General features: G+C 48.0%; 1 protein-coding gene across 50 annotated transcripts in view; it reads left to right on the forward strand.

Moving 5' to 3' along the window:
- The window catches only part of CELF2 (CUGBP Elav-like family member 2), an 866,142-nt gene that overhangs the window by 806,841 nt on the left and 35,260 nt on the right, over positions 1-24,041 (forward strand). For all 50 annotated transcript variants that reach the window (XM_074000974.1, XM_045361822.3, XM_045361824.3 and 47 more), the window contains one exon: positions 10,929-11,063. In XM_074000974.1, coding sequence (XP_073857075.1) covers positions 10,929-11,063 — 135 coding nt within the window. The remainder of the gene's footprint in view (positions 1-10,928; positions 11,064-24,041) is intronic.

Raw genomic sequence — 24,041 nt, forward strand, 5'->3', positions numbered from 1 at the left:
ATGTGGAGTATTCAGAGTCTTCGGAATATTCACAGTCTTCAAGGTGTAGCTGTCGGGCTCAGTGAAGGATACCTTGCATTTATAGGGATCGTCAGGTCTCCTCTTCCTGCATAGTTGAAGTATTACGGTTTGGAGTACTTTTTCCACCAGTGAAGAAAAGTTTATATGGCCTCTCCTACTCTCTTGTCTTGTCCCAGAAGTGGGGCTTACCTCTGCCCTTGCCATGAGTCTGTGCCCCTGTTACGGAGTGATCATGGTGAATGGGCGATAGAGGTTCCTTCCTGGGAGAAGCTTTCCCAGCTCCCCCAAATGTGAGAGGGGCACCTCTCTCCCGCAGAGCCCTTTGCTTCCTTCCCTCTGCCCTCACCTCCCTGGATGCTTCAGGATACTCTGGATACTCTTCGGTGCTCCAGGAGAGCATGACCCAGTGGCCGGCAGACTTAGCTCTCACCCCTCTAAGAGCTGCTCATGAGTGTCCTCGAGTGGATGAGTGAATAGATTTCTAACTCAACAGACATAAATCCCCAGTGGAGCCTAAGTTAAATGCCCGGTTTTTAAATTAAGAAATATGACTTCAGCAATATGTATAGACCAAAGGAATGTTAAACTAATGATAGTATCTTTACAAATGAGTTGTTGAGGATTTGGGGATAGTTTGTATAACATAAAACATAACAAATACAATAGAAAGCATATGGTAGTGGGATTGAAGAAACCCAAGAGGTTATTTATCCCAGACACCACCTGATGTTACAGTGCTTACTGAGTGACTGATACTGTGTCCTACTTAGAGTGGGCGCATCAACAATTCACATGTAATTTTTCTGTATTACATGGACGTATATATAATGATCTCTGCATCTAAAATTCAATCCAGCCTGGAATACTGTCACCAAAAAGCGAAAACCGATTTCAGAAACGAATAATACTTTGTTGTGAACAACCCTCAGAGCATCCCGGTGTGTCCTTGAGGAGATAAGGTTTATAGCTAGAGTGTAAAATGCCACATTTATATGGGTAAAACATTTTCAGTTTCAGGAGAAAATAAAACCAAAAAAAAAAAAGAAAGAGAAATTTGAGACGACTGGTTCCTAAGTAGTTGCATCAATAAAATTGAATGAGACGTCAGCTATACTTTCTTTCCCAAAAACTCTTACCATTTTCTCCTCAAACTAAAAATAACTTCAGGTGTGCTTTATCGTTTTTAGCAAAGAGAACCTTTACGAAATACGGAATTTAGAAGCAGAAAATGGATTAGGAACATACCTTGATAAACTGACGGCTTTTATATCTACTTTTTGTGCCTCCTTGGAGTTGGTTGGTTTTTATTTTCCCTCTTAAAATTTATAATAAAAACTTGTCCATTTCTCACTCAGCAGTGATACTTGTTCCGTGAATTTCTGAAATCTCAGAAGCTTGGGGTCTGAGTTTGGGCTGAGAGCTTGGATTTTTCTTGAAAGAGAAAAGGAATAAGAGAAAGTGTCTTCTCTGCCTTTAATTTGTTTATAATAACTATCGACTCCAAAGAGCATCATAGTAGAAAAACCAGGGGTAGTGTTTTACCATTTTGCTTTTAACAAAGCTCCTTTTACAAATCATGCAACTATCCTCATAGCAAGCTGAGGCCATGACTACCACTTTGTTACTACGTTACAATTGGAAAAACGGAAGATGAAAAGGTTAAATGAGTAATGTGAGACCACAGCAGTAGTCAGTGACCTAACAAGGATTAGGATATAGAATTCCCTAATACACAACAACCTGATGAAGTAGGGACTCTAGCCCACTGCACGGCTGGGCAACTGAGGCTTAAAGAGGTTAGCAGACTTGTCCGAAGGCACTAAGCTAGTAGGTGGCAGGACCAAGCTTCAGGTCCAGTTCACCGATGCAAACCCAGGCTGGCAAACCGTGCTCTGTCTCTCAACCCCTTCAGGTGTGTTTACGGCCCCCACACTGTTGTTAGGAAGCACTTCAGAGACAGTTACAGGAAAGCCGCCTCCCTCCATCCTGGAAAACATCTCAAGTTTATCACGAGTGAGTTTTTCTTTGTTAGGGGGAATTTTTTTTTCTAGGATAAACAGTTGTTACTAAACCAATTACAGAGGTTGTGAAGCTGCGGTGGAAGTATCTTCTGATGAACGGGAGGAAACGCCTTTGTTTCCATTCTGATTCTGAGTAAAGCAAGTAGTAATTCCCTTCCAGAATATCTGGTCTAAGTTTTGAAGGTAACAATAGAATTGTAGAGTGTAAATATTTGCTTAAAACCGTGAAGCAGCTCTTCTTTCATCAACTTGAGATCTGTTCTCTTAGAAGACTGTCTTGGTGTCTGGCACAAGTGGAGAGGAGGGAAGACATTTCAAAAACAGTGTATCAGAGGTCTGAGAATGTCAAATTGGAGGCGCTGCTGGAGTTGTGAAGCGTGCTTGGTACATCCACAAAGACCCACGCAGAACTTGGTTCCTCCCCAAGCTGAGTCTCCAGCAGTCCGCACTGCAGACGCTTCCTGCGAATGTGCTAATAGGCCTTATGAGAACATTCTATAACCACCCATCTGTCACTTTTTAACAGACCTGATTGGCAAGCACTTGTAACAACTGACATCTGTTCATGCTTATTGATATGCAGATTTATGGTAATTGCTATGAACAATAAGACACAAAATTACCTAAGGTGAACATTAAATTAAATTTTCATGCCCTTCTTATAAATATTTTTTTTAATCTTAAATTTCAAGTAGGCATATTGCGCATCTGTTTGGTACATAATTTCTTCGTTTTGAGGAGGATTTTTTTCCCCAAGTATTGAATGAAAAGTTGAATCCCTGTATTCTCAACTTTCTTTGCCATCTTCGTAGCCCGTTGTTAGAGTTCCTAAAACTTACTTAAATGTTTTGCATGTTCAGTCACTGGATTATTGCCCCGATTCGAGAGGTCCCCATCTGAGCAGCGTGCTTCATAAAGTCAAATGCAGTTTTTCTTCTCCGAGAGGAACTATTTGCCAAGCGTGTGCCCGTGCCTCTCCGTCTGGTACCCTTTCAGGATGAGCGTGTGGGAGAAAGTGTGACTTGGGGTGCAGACTGAGGAGGCGCCTGGGAGAGGGGCTGAGACAGGGAAAGGATGGGGCACCCACATACCTCAGAAAAGAGAGAGCAACAGAGAGGAACCAGAAAGACGACTTCCAGATGAGCAGAAGTGAAGCCCGCTGTTAGCTCTGGGGAGGAATAAGGGGAGTTTCAGGAGAGGCCCCGCACCCCATCCGGGAGCAGGCCTGTGCCTGACGCCTGTGCCCGAGAAGCCTGGTCAGGCTACGGAGGGAGAGGGAACCTCTGTCCTCACCCAGCTGCCCTGGCTGGTGTCTGCACATCGAGCCAGTGCCTTTCCCCAAAACCGCTTCTCCCCAACGTAGGAGGGGAAGGAAGGCAGAAGAGATGACCACGTTCCAGGTGATGGCGCTGTGGCTGTAGATCCATCTGTGGCGGGAGAAGCCAAGACATCAGCCTCCGGGGATGTGCATCGTTGCCAGGGAAGGGCCCAGGAATACCAGGGCCAAGACAGTCCCCACGCTATTCTCACCTCGGGTTATTACTGTGGTGTGACAGAGTGTGAGACGGTTAGTAGCGCCTATAAGATCGGTAGGTGCGGGGATGTCCATGGGACAGGATAGACAGAGAACACATGGGCCACGGCCTCTGCCTAGCTGAGTGGACAGAGTCTGCTCTGGGCGGGGGAAACGGTGCCCTCACTGCCCTCCAGCCTCAGTCCTGGTTGGAGTGAGATGCCCAGGAGGCAGGGGAAGTCCTAGGGGTCTCAAGGGCTATTCTCTGGGGCTTTCTGGCTCCAGCCTCCACTGAGTCCTCCCCTATTGTCACCTGTGCCCAGGAAGGTAGCTAAGACTAGAGGATCTCGGGCTCACCTGGCTGCTGTTTATGCTGGTGTGCGTGTGCGTGCACGTGTGTGTGTGTGTGTTCAAACTGGGAGGAGGCACTGTCTCCTTCATCCTCCCTCTTCTCTGTGTCCTCACTCCTCAGCTCTCATTTCTTCCTGGCGGTCCAAGTCACTGCTGCACCGCCGGGCTCTCATGCGGTGATTTTCCACTACCACTTGTATCTCTTTCAGATTGTCTAAAGAGGTCCAACGTGACGTTCTTCAACTGTTGAGGGTCTGTCACCAAAAACATTTTGCATGCACATCACACACATACTTTTTCATAAAATTTCAGAGAGTTTGCAGAGACCCTAAACCTTGTCAGGGACCTCTGCCTCAGAAGCACCAAGTTCAGGGGCCTGATGTGGGGAAGATGAAGAACACGACGAAGAGCACTGAGGCAGCAGCGGACGATGGTCTGTCTGGTCACTGAGGCAGCTAGAGCCAGTGGTCTGTAATATCTGGGATTCTGGGGATGAATGCAGAAGAAAATCACGTTAAGAAATTAGGCCAGGTGTGGCGGCTCACACCTGTAGTCCCAGCACTTTGGGAGGCAGAAGCAGGCAAGGATCTCTTGAGCCCAGGAGTTCCAGACCAGCCTGGACAACATAGCAAAACCCTTCTCTACAAAAATTAGCTGGGTGTGGTGGCAAGCACCTGTAGTCCCAGCTACTCAGGAGGCTGAGGTGGGAGAATCGTTTTAACCTGGGAGATGATGGCTGCAGTGAGCCATAGTTTCACTCCTGCCCTGGTGACATAGCAAGACCCTGTCTCAAAAAATATATATGTGTGTTAATTGCCAAATTGATTGAGAGAGCAAAATGTAGTACATAGGTAAGTCGTTAGTGGTTAAGTGGTTAACCTAGTTCTTAGCTACAAATGAAGACAAGATCACAAGTTCATTCCCAGCCCTCTGGCATTCAGGCGGCATGCACGAAATTCGTATTGGCCCCAGTGTTCTTGGACCCCGAGGCAGGGCGCGGCATTGCCTGGTGAAGCAGCACTAGACTGGAATCTGCCCCAGCTCTCACATCTCTTCAGACTGTGGTGGGGCGAGCAAGGCCACTCCCAGCGGATATGGGGACCTGGGAGTGGAGTGAACTTCTGGGCCCCTGCCACATTGCCTTTCGAAACCCTGTGCTGGACCAGCCCTTTCCTTCCTCTTCCTCCCTCCCTATCCCTCCCTCCCGATCCCTCCCAAACTTCTCTCAGAGGCAGAGTTTAAGGAATAAAACGGATGCCAAAGCACAGGAGGAGAAGGAAGAGGAGGTCAGAAGAGCTCCAGATGGGGACCGAGAGGGCAAAGGGTAGCTCGTGGGCAGGCCAGGCTGGCAGGGAGAGGGCAGGCACCCAGGGAAAGGGCGGGGCTCTCCTTTCAGGGAGCGACCCTTGGAGAATGGCTCATGGTGTGTTCACTTCTCCACGCCCGTTTCCTCTGTAACAGGTACAAGAGTCACAGTGCCCACACCACGTGGATGTGTTAGGAACCCTAGTAGCAGGGCACAGGTAAAGAACGGAGGAGCTTGCCTGGCATGCACTTTGTTCTTGCTTCTGTTGTCATCATCGTTTAGGACAGAATTATTGCAGTTATTAGTCTGAGAGCTTCTTTTTTGAGCTTAACTCTACACTAGGCATTGTTGTTTGAGCTTTCTGTGTGTTGACCCATTTAATCTCTTAATCCTCAAGAGGTGGGTTCTACTTCAGTCGCACTTTATAGTTGAAAACCCCAAGGTGCAAACGGGTAACTAGCTTGCTCCAGGTAACAGGCTGGCAGTCGGTGAGGCAGAGCCAGCTTTCAGCCCAGGTTGTGTGAGAGCAGGGCCTGAGCTCTTCTTGACCAGCCTGCACTGCCTTCGGGAGGTGGTGGTGATTGCTGCTGTTGTCCCTGGTGTCACCAGTAGAGCTTGTGTTCCAAGAAACGTGAGCAGGTAAGCTGCCCGCCTCACCTCTGGTATACAAGCACTTCTTTCTTCTTTAGGAGATGAGGTCTCACTCTGTTGCCCAGGCTGGACTGGGCCCAAGTGATCCTTTAGCCTCAGCCTCCTGAGTAGCTGGAACTGTAGGCACATGCTAGCACACCTGGCTCATGAGCACTTCGTTCTGAAAATAAGAGTAGGGAGGATCATGAAAGCCTCATGGGTCAGCACCCAAGGACTAGGAGAGGGATAGGCTGGAAGGGATGACATCTCCTGCAGCTCCTCAGCTGGGCTGTGCTTTCCTATGCTCCTCTACCATCCCCATCGAATCAAAGACTTAAGGGAGGATTTCATTCTGAATCTGGGCCTATTTCAAGAAACTGATGAACTGGCAGGATTTCTTCCCCACTCCCTGACATCTTCCTGCTCTGATATCCAGCAGTCTGCTCAGGTACATGGACTATCATGTTTTTTACTTTATCCTCAGTGTCTTGCACAGGGTCTAGCCCATCATGACCACTCAGTAACTACTGCATGGATGGATGGATGGATGGATGGATGGATGGATGGATGGATGGACGGACGGACGGACGGATGAGTAGATGATGGGTGAGTGAGTGGGTGGATAATGGATGGATGGGTGATGATGGATGGATGGTGAACGGCTAGATGGGTGGATGATGGGTGGGTGGGTAGATGGATGGGTGAGTTGATGATGGATGGGGGTGAATAATGGATGAGTGGGTGGGTGGATGCATGGTTGATGGACGATGGGTGGATGGGTGGGTCAGATATGTCCTAGAGGGGGACCCCCTGGCCTGAGCCTAGAATGGTGGCTCTGCTTGTCATTAAGCAGTGCCAGATTATAGATGGATGTGGAGTAGATGATGAGTGGATGGGTGGATGGTGGGTGGATGATGGATGGAGTGGATGAGGGATGACTGTGCGGTGTGTGGATGATGGATGGAGGGGTGGGTGGATGATGGATGAGTGTGTGATAGGTGGATGATGGATGAGTGTGTGGTGGGTGGATGATGGATGGATGGGTGGGAGCATGATGGATGCAGGGGTAGGTGGATGATGGATAAGTGGATGGGTGGATGATGGATAGATGGTGGGTGAATGATGGATAGATGGATGGATGGGTGGGAGGATCCATACCACAATGAGGGATGGATGGGTGTGTTGATGAAGGATGAGTGGCTGTGTGGATGATGGATGGATGGGTGGGAGGATAATGGATGGATGGGTGGGAGGGTAATGGATGGATGGGTGGGAGGATGGATGGATAGTTGGGTAGATATGTGGGTGGGTGGATGGATGATGGATGGATGGGTGGGAGAATAATGGATGGATGGGTGGATGATAGGTGTGTGGATGGATGGATAGTTGGGTAGATATGTGGGTGGATGGATGGATGGTGGATGGATGATGGATGGATGGGTGGATGATAGGTGGGTGGATGGATGGATAGTTGGGTAGATATGTGGGTGGATGGATGGATGGTGGATGGATAATGGATGGATGATGGATGGATGGGTGGATGATAGGTGGGTGGATGGATGGATAGTTGGGTAGATATGTGGGTGGATGGATGGATGGATTGATGGTGGGTAGATGATGGATAGATGGGTGGGAGCATCTATCCCACAATGAGGGATGGATGGGTGTGTGGATGAGAGATGGATGGGTGTGTGGATGATGGATGGGGTAGATGGATGATGGATGGGTGGGAGGATAATGGATCTGTGGATGGATAGTTAGGTGGATGGATGGATAGTTGGATGGGTGGGTGGATGGGTGAATGATGGATATATGGATGGATGGATGGCTGGATGGATGGACAAGCAAATATGGATCCTCCTCCTTGATTGGTTCTGACTAACTCTTCTTTCCTTTGGTCCTCAGATCCCTCAGATGCTAGGGATCACAGTGTCCCCTCCTTTCCACTCTTCATCTTAAGATTCCTTGACCCATAGTTTTTCCTTTCCTTGCAGTCTGGCTGTTGAGCAGTGTTAGCCATGCCTCAGTGTGGTGCCTCAGAGACTCAGCCACCCGCCCTGGACTTCCCAGGCAGCAGCAGGGAAAGCTTAGCAGAGTGTCAGAAACTCTGTTGGGTGGTAAAGTGTGTGGAGGAGAAATGTAGAGGAGGACACACAGGCCCTCAGCCCTGGATCCTAAAGGAGCGGGCAGTGGAGAGAACCTGAGTGCTGTCGGCTCAGTTCCAGGACCTTTAGTGAATGTCAGTGGGTGAGAGAAGGACTAAACATGGGCCCTATTAAGTATTTGCACAGTGGATTAGTTAATGATTGAGAGGAAACAGCCAATATTTGATGCTGTTGTAAATACCAACGAACTAATAAAGAATGGGGAAAACTAAAACCTTGGCTAGCTCTATATAGACAATACTCTTTAGAGCAATTTATGTAAATGTCAAAGTGTCTGTTACCCTGTTTGTCTTATATAGATTTGCTCATCACATACTATATATATTCAACTGTGCGCGCGTACATACTACATATATTCAACTGTGTGCGCGCACGTGTGTGTTTACATGGACTTGAAAATGAGTAAGACAAAATTTTTGTCCTAAAGGAACTTGATATCTGGTTGGGAGGGCAAGAAATACATATAAATAATGTCAACGTAGGGTATGATGTGAGCCACAAAAGAGTTATAAACAAACATATAAAGAAACTTGCAGCTAACAAAAAGTATGTGCATTAAATGTAAACCATATCTCCTTAGGAGGAGGCTACAGGATGGGGGCAGAAGGCTCTGCCCAGGCCCAGGAGGGTCCCCTCCTTGGCTGTGAGGCCTTGGCCAGGGACCTGATGTCTCTGACCCAAGTGGGCCAGCTGAGCCAGGCCATCGACACAGCTCCATCATTGAGGCTCCCACCTGGGAGGGACATATATGTCCTGGAACGGGACCCGCTGGCCTCAGCCTACAGTGGGAGCTCTGCCTGTCGTTAATCGGTGCCAGATGCATATTGTAGGCTTTGATTTTGGTGCTAAGCTCTGTTCTTGTGTGCTCAGCCATATGTTGGTGGTGTGGTCTGGTCGTGGTTCACGTTAGAGGAAGCACACATCGTGAGAGAGCCAGAGGGCCCGGATAGACGTGCGTGAACGTACCTGACTCCTTGCAAGACCTCGCACAGCCTTGGTGCTCCCTCACATTCAAGTCAGACATGCATTCGTGTGTTCGTAGGAAACAGAGCCCCTTGCTGGGACCATGTTGGTCTGCAGTAGGGCCAGGCAGCTTGCGTATTTCCTCCATTTTCCCAAAGTAAAACTGAAAAATGAGACCAGGGCCTCTCAACACCCACGTTCTCATGAATATGGCACCGTGTGACCCTTGATGAGAGAAAACCAGGGAATGCTTTCTTCCGATTGTGTTCACTTGATAAAGCAGGATTGCCGGAAGTCTGCCCTTGTCTTGCAGAAATTCACAGGATTACACAGATACTTCTGTCCTGCTTTCAAGCATCCCTGTGAAATAAGTAAGTTTTGAAAAGCAGGTGCTTGGCTTTCAACCTAAGCCAAAAGGCCTGGATGTCTCCTGGAAAAAGATAGAGTATCACTTTGGACAAAATGCGAATCCATTTAGCAACCAAGACAGCAGGAACTTTTTTCTAAGTGGAAATTCACCCTGGTTGAGGAGGCCAGGGCAGAGGGTCAGAAGGGTGCTGTCTAGAGCACTCAGCAGCCAGGCACTGAGCTGCCCCCATGGCTGGGGGCTTACAGATATATGTTGCTAGAACATTCTCTTTCCCTCCACCAACGCCCCTACACACACATTACGGAAGCAGCTGTCAGGGCACTCTCCCTAAAGAAGACTGAATTTGCTCCGTGGATATTGATTAAGTATCTGGACTTAAGACCGGAGAAGCAGGTAAAATTAAGCTGAAGTCCACCATCTTTCTACCTGCACTTCCTCTGTGCAGGGACAGAACCGTTGTTTCATGCTTCTCACATGTGCAGCCTTCCAGTGAAGTGAATCAGGGAAAAATACTTTGACCATTCAGAGAACCTTTGGACTGAGAGATGGAAGCGGCCTACAGGGAGAAAAGACAGTTAAACTAACTATCCAGTGCAGGAACCAGGGCTGAGCCTACCCCTAGATTGTTGCCCCAAATCTCTCGGCTAATCCCACTCTTATGTTCATGCTAATTTTCATTTCTATTTTTTTCATCATTTTCATGAGTCACACATTTATTCTACTTAAAGTCCCTCTTTAAAATATAAATGCCTTTAAAAGGTAAATACAAATATTTTAAATAAAACTTTTAAGGTACAGCCATTTCTATTCAGTCATTCTATTCATCAGATACGAAATTTGAGCTCCCTATGGACACATTTTAGGGTTCATGCTTAAATCCGGAGAGAGAAGTTCAGTGGCAATAGCAATAACAAAAATAAAAGGTGACATTTGTTGAGCACTTATATAGTGCCAAAGTCATTTGCTTTCATCATCTTTCTTAATCTGCACAACAACCCTTTGAGGTGGGGTTCAGTTAATGCTGCCACTCACTGTCAAGAAATAGATTAACAGGCTTAGAACCCATACCAGTTCAGCTTCCAATAAAATGTAGTTTCTTCTGGAATACCTCGTTTTGAGGGATTGAGTTTACCTTGAAGCCCTTCCTCCAGCTGTTGCCACATCTCACTATGTCTTGGCAGCTATGTCATAGAAGTTGCCAGTCCACAAGGCCCTACTCTGGCCAGTCAGCACCGAAATCTCTCCTCTTTTGCACCTATCTCTACAGCATGGCAGGAGGGCCGTGGGCTGAGAATACTGGTTAGTGAGGGAGAAGTACAGGCTCTGCCAGGGAGAACTGCGGGGTGGGATTCAGGAGCCCTTTCTGGGTATGTGGTCTCTAGGAAGAGCAATTGCATCAGAGAGAACTGAAGGAGAGGTAGCCTTGGAGGAGAGGGCTGGAGAGCCCAGCTCCTACCCAGGCAGGTGACCATGCACAGGGTCGTCTGCTCTCATCATGTGTCCTGACGATTTGATGAGCCCTCTCTTGTTTGGAAACTGTAGAAGTGTGAGGCCTGTTGCTAAAAGTAGCTTTCTCTTCTCTCCACAGGCATGAATGCTTTACAGTTGCAGAACCTGGCGACGCTGGCTGCTGCGGCAGCTGCGGCCCAGACCTCAGCCACCAGCACCAATGCAAACCCTCTCTCTACCACGAGCAGCGCCCTGGGAGCCCTCACGAGTCCCGGTGAGTGAGAGGGGTGCTCTTCCCTTGCAGGTGATGCAGCAGGAGTGGCAGGTAGGTCTGCGTGCCTCCAGTGCAAAGGGCGAGGCTAGACGTGTCCAGGATGGAGCCGGGAAACTATACTGGGCCGCATTATGTCATTGGGTTATTTTATTTTTTAAAATGATCAAAGTTCGAATTTGTCTTTCATTTTCCATGGATAATATGAAAAAAAGTTTTCAGTGAGAGAATCCACCGTGCAAGCCGTTCTCTCACATTCGCTCTGTTTTAAACACTAGTCCATTCAACACTAGTTAAGTTGTGACCACTATGAAGAGCCAGCTCTTAATCTTTCTTTGTCCTGTCCTTTTTTAAAAAAAAAAAAAAAATTTAAGAATTCTCTTTCAAAATTCCTAATCATTCTCATGTTACATTTCACACCAACTCCATCCATCACACTTGATTTTAAAATCCACAGTCCAGCAAGGAACATCTTGGCTCATTCCTGGTCAGGCTCTGGGCTGTGTCATTTAAAGTCTTTTTTTCTTCACAAATTTTGTTGCCTTATTCAAAAGCAGACGCCAGTTATCTTTTCATACAAGCCAGATAGAATGTGATTGCTTAGATACCGTGATTTGAGTTTTTTTTTTCTTTTTAAACTTAAAAAAGTCGAATATTTCACAGACTCCTTCTCTGAGTTTTCCAGGCCTTGATAGATGATCTCGCCTCCTTTTCTGTTACATGAAGGAGACGGCCTGGACAGTCTCCAAGCTTCCTCCTAACTTTCAAAATCCCGTGACCCTCTATCAGCTGTGCCCCAAAGATTAGCTAAGTGTTGAAAAAACTTTAATGAAAAAATAGCATGTGTGTTTTCAGGAAACACACATCGAAAGCTACAGCCCGCTCCACGCTGCCTGTTTTAGGGCTTTTGACTTGAGGGAGGAATGAGGCACATTCCTAGAACCGGCAGTTCTCGACAGAGCAGTCGCCCTTCGTCTCTGCATAAAACATTATGTATCTAAGACGTTTCACCCGGAGGACGGTTTTGAGAGAGCAGTCTGAGAGATGTTTAGGAGAAGCTGGTGGATTTCCCCATAATGTGCTGAAATCTCGTGGCAGGTGTATTGAGTTCACTGCGTACAGTGTCTTCAAAAACATACCATTACTATATGAGGGCCTCATCTTATATAATAAACACTATTCCTGAAAAATCAACTTTATCACCCTTAATTTCAGGAAATTAAGTGATAGCTTCAGTGCAACACATCAACTTAGTAAATCCTGTAATGATCCCTTTTGAGAAATAAACATTTTTAACATGATGGATTTCCCCTTTATAAAAATAAGTCCTTTAAAAAAAATGAAAATTCGACCCTCTCAACTTAGATTTCATAAATCAGATGAAAATGTATTTTCTTAAGTGGGATTTTTTTCTCCCCCGTGAGCACTATGATTACCCCAAAATAGCATGGAGTGCTGTGAATGCATTGTGGTGCATCTTCAGTCCGAAGGAGGCTTGTCAGTTTAAGAAGTCAAATGCAGAAGCAGCTGTCAGCTGATCAGTGTAGATAATGTAACTCAAAAATCATATCCCGAAAGTGCTGTGTGGTGTGAGCAGGACGGACCCGCTGCCGACCTCCATGAGCCCTTCAGTCCATCAGAGACTTGGACAAGAAGCAAAGCAATGAGTGAAAGATCCCTGACAGAATCCGACTGAAAAAGGGGGCAGGGGACTGGAGGAGGTGACCCCTCTCTCAGAAGGCGACCTTTGAGCAGAGACCTGAGTTCCGTAATGGAAGCCATGGCGTGTGTTGAGGCAGAGGACAGAGCCAGTGGGCGGGGAAGAGCGGAGTGGGGGCTCTAGGGCGGACCGCGTCCGTTCCAGCCGACGTTGGGAGGAGTGTGAGCTTGTTGCAACCTTCTTAAAATGTGGGCTACTCAGACGGCCTAGGGCGACGGCCTAGGTGTTGGTGGGAAAGGAATTTTAAACATAGGTGACTATTCTCAGTTTTTTCCTGAGACCGCAGTGAAGGAACATGTGTTGTGAGATGAGCCTTCCTCCCTGCTGGAGTCAAAGCCACACCAGCGCCGTGTCCTTGCCTTAACTGCTCTGGAAGAGGCTTCCTGCCCTTCAGAACACGCCGCTCACTTAGGTGTCACTGAGAGCGATTTTTCTCTTCTCTGCTGAGGACTGCTTTGCATAATAACTGAAAGTATTTTATTAGAATCCTGAAGTGCAGCAGCGGCAGTGATTGAAATCTACATTTCAATTATTTTTCTTAAGTGTAACTAAAAAATCTGGTGTTTAAGTGAAAGTAAATTATTTGTCTAATTTCCATCAGGGACTTTTTCAAAGTCACAGAAAATGTGGTTAGTAGAATTCATGAATCTCCGCTTCATCAAGGCAATTTCCTAGAAAGTAAAAGGGGTTGAAAGCCATTCCCAAGGCCATTGCCATTATTTACTTTTTAAATAATAATAAACTGGGCATACCGTTTGGACCATGAGCCAGTTCACTCGCACCGTGAGATGAAGGGATGCCTCATCCCATCTCTCCTCCACAGGCCTGGGGTTTACCCCGTTTTTAAGCGTGTCTCTTAAGCTTCAGACAAATTCATCTAGAAAGCAAAGGGACGATTCAATCCCCCAAACTATTAATTTTTTTAATAATTGTAAATTTATCATTTCAATTTTGCATACCCAGGAAAAGTCTCCCTACAGCTTTATTATAAATGATTTTAAACAGTCTTGGCTTTAAAACATGAAAGATTAAGCTTTAATTTTTGTTAAAAAAAAAAAAAATCCCCTTAGGCAATAAATAGGTTCCTTTGTCTCATGGCCTTGAGATAAAAATTAAAATAGTTTAAATTGCCCATGGTTAGAATAAGTGTTTCATGCAATTATCAGATGGTAGTGAATAAAATTAGAAATTAAATCATGAAAGAATAAAAACCAGGTAAGTGCATATTACGCCTTTTATGAGTTTCTCACGGGTCTTTTGAAGCCTAATTTAATCATGTTTCTTGTCTTTTATTTTGATATGATAATTTTTCCTTTGTTTACCTCAGTCTCCTTTTTAGTTAATTAATTCTTGGATCATTTATTGTTACCCAGTTTTTAACCTGTTTTTGAGGACTGTGACTCTGTTTAGGTAAGAGGCAAATTGTCTAGAAGGGGTGTAGCTAGGTATTAAGGAAGATGTTTGTCTTCCGTCCAGCTTGCAGATTTGTTGATTTTGTCTGGTAATTTTGAGAGCTTGAAGAGACTGTTACTGTTACCACACATGAATTTTGTTGGGTTTTTTTGGTCTAAAATATATTGCATTCACATACCATGTTATTCCACTGAACTTCTTCTGTCGTCGTCGTCTTTTAAAGAAAAGGATGCTATAAAATTCTCCAAATGCTTCTGTAAGTGCAGACTTGACCAAGTACCCATTCCAGGATCATGGACTGGTTCTTCCTGCAGTACCAGCCATTCGAAAGTGCTAGGAGGCATTTTTTCATTCCCACCGTTGGCTCTTCAAAGAGTTATCACTTTGAATTCTGGGTGGTATTTTCCCATCTTGAAGGTGTCCCCAGCTTTCTTGAAGGCTGTGACAAACACAAAGCTTCAAGGAAGTGGGGACACCTGCTCTTTGACTCTCTGAGGGTAACAGAGATTGGAGGTGTTTGGACGTTGTTCAGCCATTCCCTGCTGCCTCACATAGTCATGACCAATGGACGGTGACTGTTGTTCTTGCACACCTGTGTCACCAGAGCAGCTGAATGAGCAGTGGCAAACGAGAAACCACCCTTGAAGTTATCCTGTGGCCTTTCCATTGACAGGAGGCTTTGTCGCCACCTTCAGTATATGTCTGCATTTGCATCAGAGAACTTGCATTATGCTAGGAAGTGTGATGCCTAAGCTGCTTTAACCCACATTTGTGAGCCTTCTAGTTCATGCAGGGCAAATACATAAAAATGAGTTGGGGCCTGCACTGCCCCCTCCAAGTGGTGACGTGCACAAGGCAGTATCACAAGACAGGAAAGAGTGGGGGCAGGAGGAAGGGACAGACAGGTGGACAAAGAGGCCGTCTGCCCAAGACTGCTGCAGTGGTCCCACAACCTCAGAGCAGAGAACTCAACTTGCCCCACAGACCTTCCCGCTGCCTGCCCCGCCCTGCTAAATGGATTGTCCCAGTGGTTGATGTGACTTGGTCACTGATCGCTGCAGCCGGCCCCTGGCTCAGCTGCGCGCCTCCTCAGCCCCTCAGTTCTCCCTGTGAAGCATCTTTTCCCTCCCAGGCAACAGGAGCCTGGAAGAGACCCTCATCTTCTCTCCCCTTGTCCTATTAGAACAGCCTCCAACTCGGCCCCTTTCCTCTGTCTGTCTTGCATGCTATTGGCAACCGTGGTGTAGACTCGAGTGAAACAAACTCCTGAGTGTGGTGTTCGGGGTCTGCCTGCTTCCCTCCAGAATCTGGGCAGCACACACTTGCCCAGATCAGGCCATCCCCCGTACCCCAGCCCCACCGTCAGCCTTTACACCATTATTCTTGCAGGCTTCTCTACCTAGAACATCTCTCCCATTTCCTCCCACAAAAATCTAATACGTCACTAATGTGTTGTAGTGCTTGTTCTTGAGAAGGATAGTGTGGGTGGGTATAAAAGCGTTTCTAATGCACATTATAAAAAGTATAGTTTATGCTGCTTCTGTAAACTGTAGTAACATTTTTGGTGTAATTGGTAAAAACTGTTTTCAGTAACCTACTACTTTTATGAATCAATGCAAATGCCACCTCTACCATGAAGCCTTCTAGTTAGGATTGATCACTTCCACAATGTATTGCTGAGTAAGGACTTAGCTCATTCTAGACCTGGGGCAGTGCAGATGGTTCCTGAGGAGCTGTTGGGCTCCTTGAGGCCAGGGACAGAGAGGGCTGGAGTGTCGGTGCTGGCCAGGTGTTCTGCAGACGCCGCCCCTCGCCTGTGCTCCCAGGGCATGCTCGGCCTCCCTCCACTAACGCTGACCCTGTTGTCTGCAGGACGGTGATGTGGGCACTCGCTTTGTGTCTCGCCCTCCAGCCAGTGAGTTCTTTTAAAGTAGGGACAGTGTGTTATTTACTTTTAATTTCCCTTGCATCTGGAACAGCACATCAGACACAGGCCCTCAAGTGTTTTGTTTTTGTTTTTGTTTTTTTTAATTCAGTGAAATAGTGAAACAAAAATTGTCAAAGACAAATGTTTAAGGGCCATCTGTTCAGTCTAGTACAGCTCACATATCTCTAAGGCAGCTGAGTCCCTCACGGTGCACGTTGGCAGGGTCAGCACACCCACCCAGTTCACCTGTAAGGCATACCTCTGCCTGGATCCCTCAAAAACCAAACCTACAATTTGGTTTCACCTTACAGGTGAATACTCAGGTCTAACAGGTTTCTGAAGAATAAATCTAATACTAACTTATACCAAAACAATCATATGAAGCAGTCTTTTCATTACAGGAGCAGCTTATTTTACAAATAGTGGCTTTCAAAATGTTCTGATGTCATGATATAGGATAAGTACGAGTCTAGTATCCGAGAAGGGCATTTCATCTTCGGAAGAACCACCTACTCTAATGTGTGCTTTTGAAAGATAACATCACGGCAGATCATCCTCAGAAAGTGCCCGTTAACTCTGTGCACTGCTAACCCCACGTCGTCTTCCAGTGCCTGCCCACACTGCTTACATAAAGCAAGGTCCCGTCTAGCTTTGCAGAGTATTTTTTACTTATACCACACTTTCAAAATACAGGGCGTTTTATAAGTGCAGGGACCAGTTACTCCTGTGAAGATGGCCTGAGCCTTTACTGTCCTCTTTTTCTCCTTACCCCCATCTTTTGTCGTTGTTTATTCTTAGGAGAATGAAGGAAATCTCAAGGCAGACCGTTCTTCCCTCCACTAGCAGCTGTCTCAGTCAGGCAGAGTCAAGCCAGTTGGTAAAATGGGCTGTTTCATTTGTGGGTTTCAATCTGTCAAACAGCCAGGCACGGTGGCTCATGCCTGTAATCCCAACACTTTGGGAGGCCGAGGCAGGTGGATCACGAGAGGTCAGGAGTTCAAGACCAGCCTGGCCAAGATGGTGAAACCCAGTCTGGACTAAAACTACAGAAATTAGTCAGGTGCAGTGGCAGGTGCCTGTAATCCCAGCTACTCTGGAGGCTGAGGCGGGAGAATCACTTGAACCTGAGAGGCTGAGGCAGGAGAATCACTTGAACCCGGGCAGCATAGGCTGCAGTGACCAAGATTGCACCACTGCACTCCAGCCTGGGCGACAGAGTGAGACTTTCTCAACAACAGTAACAACAAAAACTCTGTCAAACGTCTGTTTATTTTTTATTTTAGCTTTCCTATGGTGCTGACAGTCAAACTTCTTTACAGTCTTATTGCTACAGTGGAAAGAGCATTGACCTCCCGTTCTTTGCTCGTTTCCTGCAAGTTTCAACATTTTACGCTGCTCTTCTGAAAATTGTCTTGTTTGCTCTTGACATTATGGGGCTCACTTTATTTTCATTAATGTTAATGGAGTCACACATTACATAACATGTTCTGTAAATAAAATGACTCTGTAGTGACTGTCACCTCTTGATAGGGTTTTTTTTTTTTTTCATTCATTCAACAAATATGTGTCAAGCATCTGTGTGCCTGGGACTGTTCCAGCACTGGAGACACATCAGTAGACAAAGCTGATGATTCCTACCTGCATGTCCTTTCTCTTCTAGCATCAGCTTTCAAAAAAAGCGTCATTTTACTGAATTCACACCATGGTAAAAACAATTTGAATAGCCTTTAAGTATAAATTGTAACTTCTACACTCTTAAAACATCATAACCAGTATTTTGCATATCTTATGTTAAATTTTGTGAATGAGACCAAGAGTGGGAGAGGGAAGCTTTTTTCTCTCCTTTCTTCCTCTCCTTCGAGCTGTACCATCTTTCTGTGTGTTTAGTGCGACGGAGAGCTGGGAGTAGGGCCCCCCTTAGGGTAGAACTGCAAGTGACCAAACCAGAAAGCGAGAGGGTTTAGCACTCGGCCCTGCCGCTCGGGCTGCTCTGTGGCTTCTCGACAGAAGCACGACGTGAAAACCAAGTGGTTTGAAAGTTCTTAGGCATGTAAGACTCATATTGTTGGGGAAGAGAGTAGTTGGGAATAGTATGTCTTCCTAGTAAATGTCCTTTATTTGGCATTGATCATCTTGCTTCTAAAGGAGACAGCATGGAGACCCCTCCCACCCAGAGGGGTTTCGAGGGCCCTGTGTGCGCGGGGAGTTTGGGTCTGGAGTGAACTTCTGCCCAGTGAGGGGATGGACATTCCAGGAGGTTTGTGCGATGCCCCAGCCTGGAACAGGCTGGAGTCTCTTCATAGTCTGTAACTAATTTAAAGCTTAAAGCCGCATAGCTGTGGGGGTAGAAATATTTACGGTTCACTACAGAGCCCACGCTGGGATTTATGCAAGTAGATTCCACCTGTGCCCTGAGCTGTCCTTGGCAGGTGCCTTCGTCCCCGGGGTGGACAGATCCTCACGTGCATCGTAGGGCTGCCACTCACCAAGCGTGTTGTTCCTTGTTTTGAGTGGGCTTTTTAATATGTGCAGACATCAACTCTAATTCTTCAGGTATTTGCTTTTTGCTGTTGGTGGCGCTGGACTCTGTGCTAAGTGTTAGTGATTTGTTTTTAAATATTGCTTTGCACCATCGTCTGTATTGTGGCAAATCCACATCAGATCCCCTTGTGCTGTTTGTATGAGCTCAGGCTGTGTTTTCTGTCCAACACAACCACTTAATGAGATTTTTATTCCCACTAAATTATCTGTGATCTTGTATGATATAAACATGTTATCACCACTAGCACTGGTGAAAAGCATGTGTTGCTTAATTGTGTTATATTAGGTGGGAAAATCAGCAAAGCTTTATTCTAGTCACAACTTCCTAGAAGTGTATACGCTAAGTTCCATTTCTTCAGACTCGAAAGCAATAAAATGGAAATTTTAGTTCAGATGTGGTTTAATCCTGAGAACCAGTCCCCATCAACTAGATGCAGTGGCCACCTACAGACATAAGCAAAATGCACCAACCTGTAAAGCACAGATGGAGAGCAGGAAGGCAGGTAAGGTACAGGGGTCAGTGACGGGAGAGGTTCTGCCCCAAGGGAGGAAGGAAAATTTTAGTAGAAGAGTTGACATTTGAGCCAAAATGTTCAGGGTAGGTAGGATTTTTAAAAGTAGAAACAGAATGGAAGATACATCAAATGTGTGAAAATGCAGAAATAGCATTTAATCAGCAAATGGAAGTTCATCTCATTTTTCACAAGCATGGAAAATGAGGCCCACGGAGGACCCTGAAAGCCAGGGCGAAGGAGCTGGGACTTTTCTTGTCAGCAGTGAAGAGCCGTTTCAGGACTTTAGGCCCAAGAATGGTGGACTTCTTGTGAGACTGGACTGAGGCCCCCATTTGATGTGAGGGAGAACAAAAGGGAAGGAGGAAAGATGGTGTTGGTATGTTGGGCCTGGGTGGCCAGTGGAGCACTGTTCTCAGTTCTGGGAGTTGAGGAGGAAGCTGTCATCCAAAATGATAGGACGTGACACATGCAGAGCTCAAGGGCACATGAACGGACATTCCATGAAATGTGTCCAGCAGCAGTCGAATGTGTGACCATCAGGCTGACCAGAGCCCTGAGCTGCAGAGTGGATTGAGACTGACCTGCTGAGGCCAGGCGGGCTGCCCTAAGCCCAGGGAGGGATGAGGTCATCAGGGCAAAATCACCAGCAAGGCAAGGTGGGGACCAGATGCAGAAAGCCTTGGGGGATGTGCTTGTGGAACACAGGGACCAGGGGATGGAAAGGGAGCTTTCTGGGTAGCAGTGTCAGAGAGGCCGAACACGACGGGGCTGGAGGAAGAAAAGGCAGAAAGAGCTGACTGAAGTTCGACTTGGGGAGTGGGTTCTCCCCAGAGTGGCTGCTTCACCGCAGTGGTTGACAGTTTTGCAGGCAGTGAGAGAGGACACAATTCTGTATGACACATTCATGAAATGTGAATATTTTTTAAAATCCATAATGGGGCTGGTCATGGCAGTTCACATCTGTAATCCCAGCACTTTGGGAGGCTGAGGCAGGAGTTCCTTGAGGAACTCCTTGAGTCCAGGAGTTCGAGACCATCCTGACCAACATGGTGAAACCCCGTCTGTACTAAAACTACAAAAATTAGCCGAGCATGGCGGTGCACACCTGTAGTTCCCAGCTACTCGGGAGGCTGAGGCAGGGGAACCACTTGAACCCAGGAGGTGGAGGTTGCAGTGAACCGAGATCACATCACTGCACTCCAGCCCAGGTGATGAGGATCCATCCCAAAAAACAAAAGAAAACAAAAAATCCGTAAAAGTACTGGGGTCACTAGGAGGAGGAAGTTTTTATGTTTTTGTTTTAAGATGGAGAAAACATAAACATATTTGTAGACCAAAGAGAAGAGCCAGAAAAAAAGGAAACAGGAATAGGCCAATGAGAGCTGAAAGCTGGACTGGAGTCGAAGGGCTGGCTGGAGGGATGAGCTCAGCCCCCAGCGCATCCCTCTCCTGTGGCGAGGGGGATGCTGCCTGCTGAGGGGTCATGTGTCATCTCCCCCTGGGAGGAGCCCCTGCAGCAGCACCCTGCCTTGTGGTGCCATCTCAACCTGGTACTAGCACACAAGCCCACAGGCACGAACCCAAATCAGGGCTGAGTCAGCAGGTGGTGCAGCCTGAGGGGAGGGAACACCAGCCTCTGTCAGGATTGGGGAGGATGCCAACAATTCAGGACAGAAGGGTACTTATATCACATATGGGCCAAGAACTGATATATCTGGGGCTGGAAACAAAAACTCATACCAGACCAGAGGTTTAAGAAAAGGTCAACCTACAGGATGTAATAGAGGATTTCTAATTTTACTTGTCTTTCTGGAGTATGTAGACATCTTGATCAAGAGTCATTGGAGCAAGTCATGTAATCTTTATTTTTCTCAGTTGTGAAATAGAATTAATTGCTAATATTCACTTTTCTTATGGAAACATTTAGGTTTATATATACACATATTCATATTTCTATAACTGTATACTGGTGCTTTTTTAAAAAGGTGATCTTTATCGTATAAGAAAGATTGTTTCATTATTTTGGAGTGATATGAAATACCACAGCTCTGGAGAACAGAAGACTAGGTTAAAACTAGAATGAGGGCTGATGATGTTTAGGTTAAAACTAGAATAAGGTCCAATGATACTTTTCTCTGAATCTCTTGCCTTTGGAAAACAAGTGTCTTCCCCACCTTTCCTTTAAAAATTAGGACGTAAATACAGGGAGAAGACAGTTTCCTCACTCCTTTCTGCTTTTGTGCTCTGCTGTTAAAGGGAACAGTGAACTTTCTACCTACCACAAATGCCACTTGAGTTCCTAGAACCAACATCCCCTCCTTACCGAATACAAAATGGTATGACTGGGTTAAACAGAGCAAGACTGCTGTATCCGGACAGGATTTCCGCACTGAGGGTCAGGCCTGAGGCCCTTGGGGATTTGTTGGTTTGTATCTTGGGCCACACAGCAGGCGGCATGCGTTCCGCGCCAGGCCCTTGCAGGGGCAGCAGTCCCACGGAGTGCACGTGGTGCCCCAGCGCGCCTGCAGCCCGGCTGTGATGACCCCGGGCTGTACGGGTGACCTCTTGCCCCCTGCCACCCTTGGGGTCATGTTGCCCAGAGGAAAATCTGCCTCCCAGAAATGTTCTCTCCATCTGGACTAGCTGCCCCCAATCCCCCACAGGAAGGCCAGATTCAGATGGGCTGTCAGTGACACGGTGACACAGGCCCACATTCCTGAGAAGCCCCCGTCCTCGCCCTTTCTCTCCAGAGGCCCGAGCCCAGTCCCATCATTAAATGGTACAGCTGCTGTATCCAGCTGCCTCTTTGTGATCCACGTGAGGAAAACAGAGGCCTGCAAGTGTCAGTGGTTTGCCCGGGATGTTCGTGACAGGTGAAATGACAGCTCCACCGCACCACGAGAGAGTCCATATTCTAAGCAGGAACTGCTGGGATCCCAGAACCATATTTCTGGGTTTCTCCACTTATACATTGTCACCCTTGTAAGGAGATCGCCAACATTTTTTTTCAGTCCTTCTCCGTGGCCATCTGTAAAAACAAACATCTGGGGCCAGCTAAAGGGGAAGTATATGCTTTTGTTTCAGTAAATCATAGGCAAAATATCATTGGCAGGGAAAAGAGGTTTGATTTTCCCTCTCATTTGCTCCTTTCTCAGGAGATCCCTGTGTACCGCGCAGTATGAATGGACTCTTCCAAACTCATGGCCCCACCCTGCCTTTACCAGTGCCCGTCTTCACGGGACTGGGGAAGATGCTAAAAATTAGGCCGGGTAGGAAGGCACCCTGGTTTATTGACAACCCATGAAGTAGACTTCTTAGATCCACTAGAGAGAGCTTCCACAAGCCTTTGGGAATGAACATTAAAGCAATGAAAACAGGACAGCTGCCCTGGACGTGAGGAGCAGGTGCTGGCCCCTCACTTCCTCGCCTTCCACATGTGCGCCACCAGGGAGTAAAACCTCCACAGTCGTTCTGAGTCCAGACCCGGCCCTCTAGGCTGAGTTTTCCTCTTCCCAGTCTTCCTGAGAACAGTAGTGATGACTCTTGCCCAGCACTGTACCAAGTCAGGTGGCATCAGCTTCCTTGGGAAGCAGAACTGGCAGCAGAAGAGAGGGGCTCCAACGTCTCTGGGGAAGGTGCCCTCTTCCAGGCTGGGAGTGTGAGGTCACACCTCACCACTGCAGCGCCCAGCGTCACTTTCCAACCCCACCTCCTCTTCCTCAGTCACCCCGCCCCTCCTCAGTCACCCCACCCCTCAGTCACCCCGCCCCCATCAGTCACCCCGCCCCCATCAGTCACCCCGCCCCTCCTCAATCACCCCGCCCCTCAGTCACCCCACCCCTCAGTCACCCCGCCCCTCAGTCACCCCGCCCCTCAGTCACCCCGCCCCTCAGTCACCCCGCCCCCCTCAGTCACCCCGTCCCCCTCAGTCACCCCGCCCTCCTCAATCACCCTGCCCCAGTCACCCCGCCCCTCAGTCACCCCACCCCTGTCACCCCGCCCCTCAGTCACCCCGCCCCTCAGTCACCCCGCCCCTCAGTCACCCCGCCCCTCAGTCACCCCGCCCCCCTCAGTCACCCCGCCCCCCTCAGTCACCCCGCCCCCCTCAGTCACCCCGCCCCTCCTCAGTCACCCCACCCCTCAGTCACCTCGCCCCTCCTCAATCACCCCACCCCAGTCACCCCGCCCCTCCTCAATCACCCCGCCCCTCCTCAATCACCCCGCCCCAGTCACCCCGCCCCTCCTCAATCACCCCGCCCCTCAGTCACCCCGCCCCTCCTCAATCACCCTGCCCCTCAGTCACCCCGCCCCTCCTCAATCACCCTGCCCCTCAGTCACCCCGCCCCTCCTCAATCACCCCACCCGTCACCCCGCCCCTCCTCAATCACCCCACCCCTCAGTCACCCCACCCCTCAGTCACCCCGCCCCTCCTCAGTCACCTCGCCCCTCCTCAGTCACCCCGCCCCTCAGTCACCCCGCCCCTCCTCAGTCACCCTGCCCCTCCTCAGTCACCCCGCCCCTCAGTCACCCCGCCCCTCCTCAGTCACCCCGCCCCTCAATCACCCCACCCCTCAGTCACCCTGCCCCTCCTCAGTCACCCTGCCCCTCAATCACCCCACCCCTCAGTCACCCCGCCCCTCCTCAGTCAACCCGCCCCTCAGTCACCCCGCCCCTCAGTCACCTCGCCCCTCAGTCACCCCGCCCCTCAGTCACCCCGCCCCTCCTCAATCACCCCACCCCTCAGTCACCCCGCCCCTCCTCAGTCACCTCGCCCCTCAGTCACCCCGCCCCTCCTCAGTCACCCTGCCCCTCCTCAGTCACCCCGCCCCTCAGTCACCCCGCCCCTCCTCAGTCACCCCGCCCCT

This window comes from Macaca fascicularis, chromosome 9 (assembly GCF_037993035.2).
Source record: "Macaca fascicularis isolate 582-1 chromosome 9, T2T-MFA8v1.1".
Taxonomy (NCBI): Eukaryota; Metazoa; Chordata; class Mammalia; order Primates; family Cercopithecidae; genus Macaca; species Macaca fascicularis.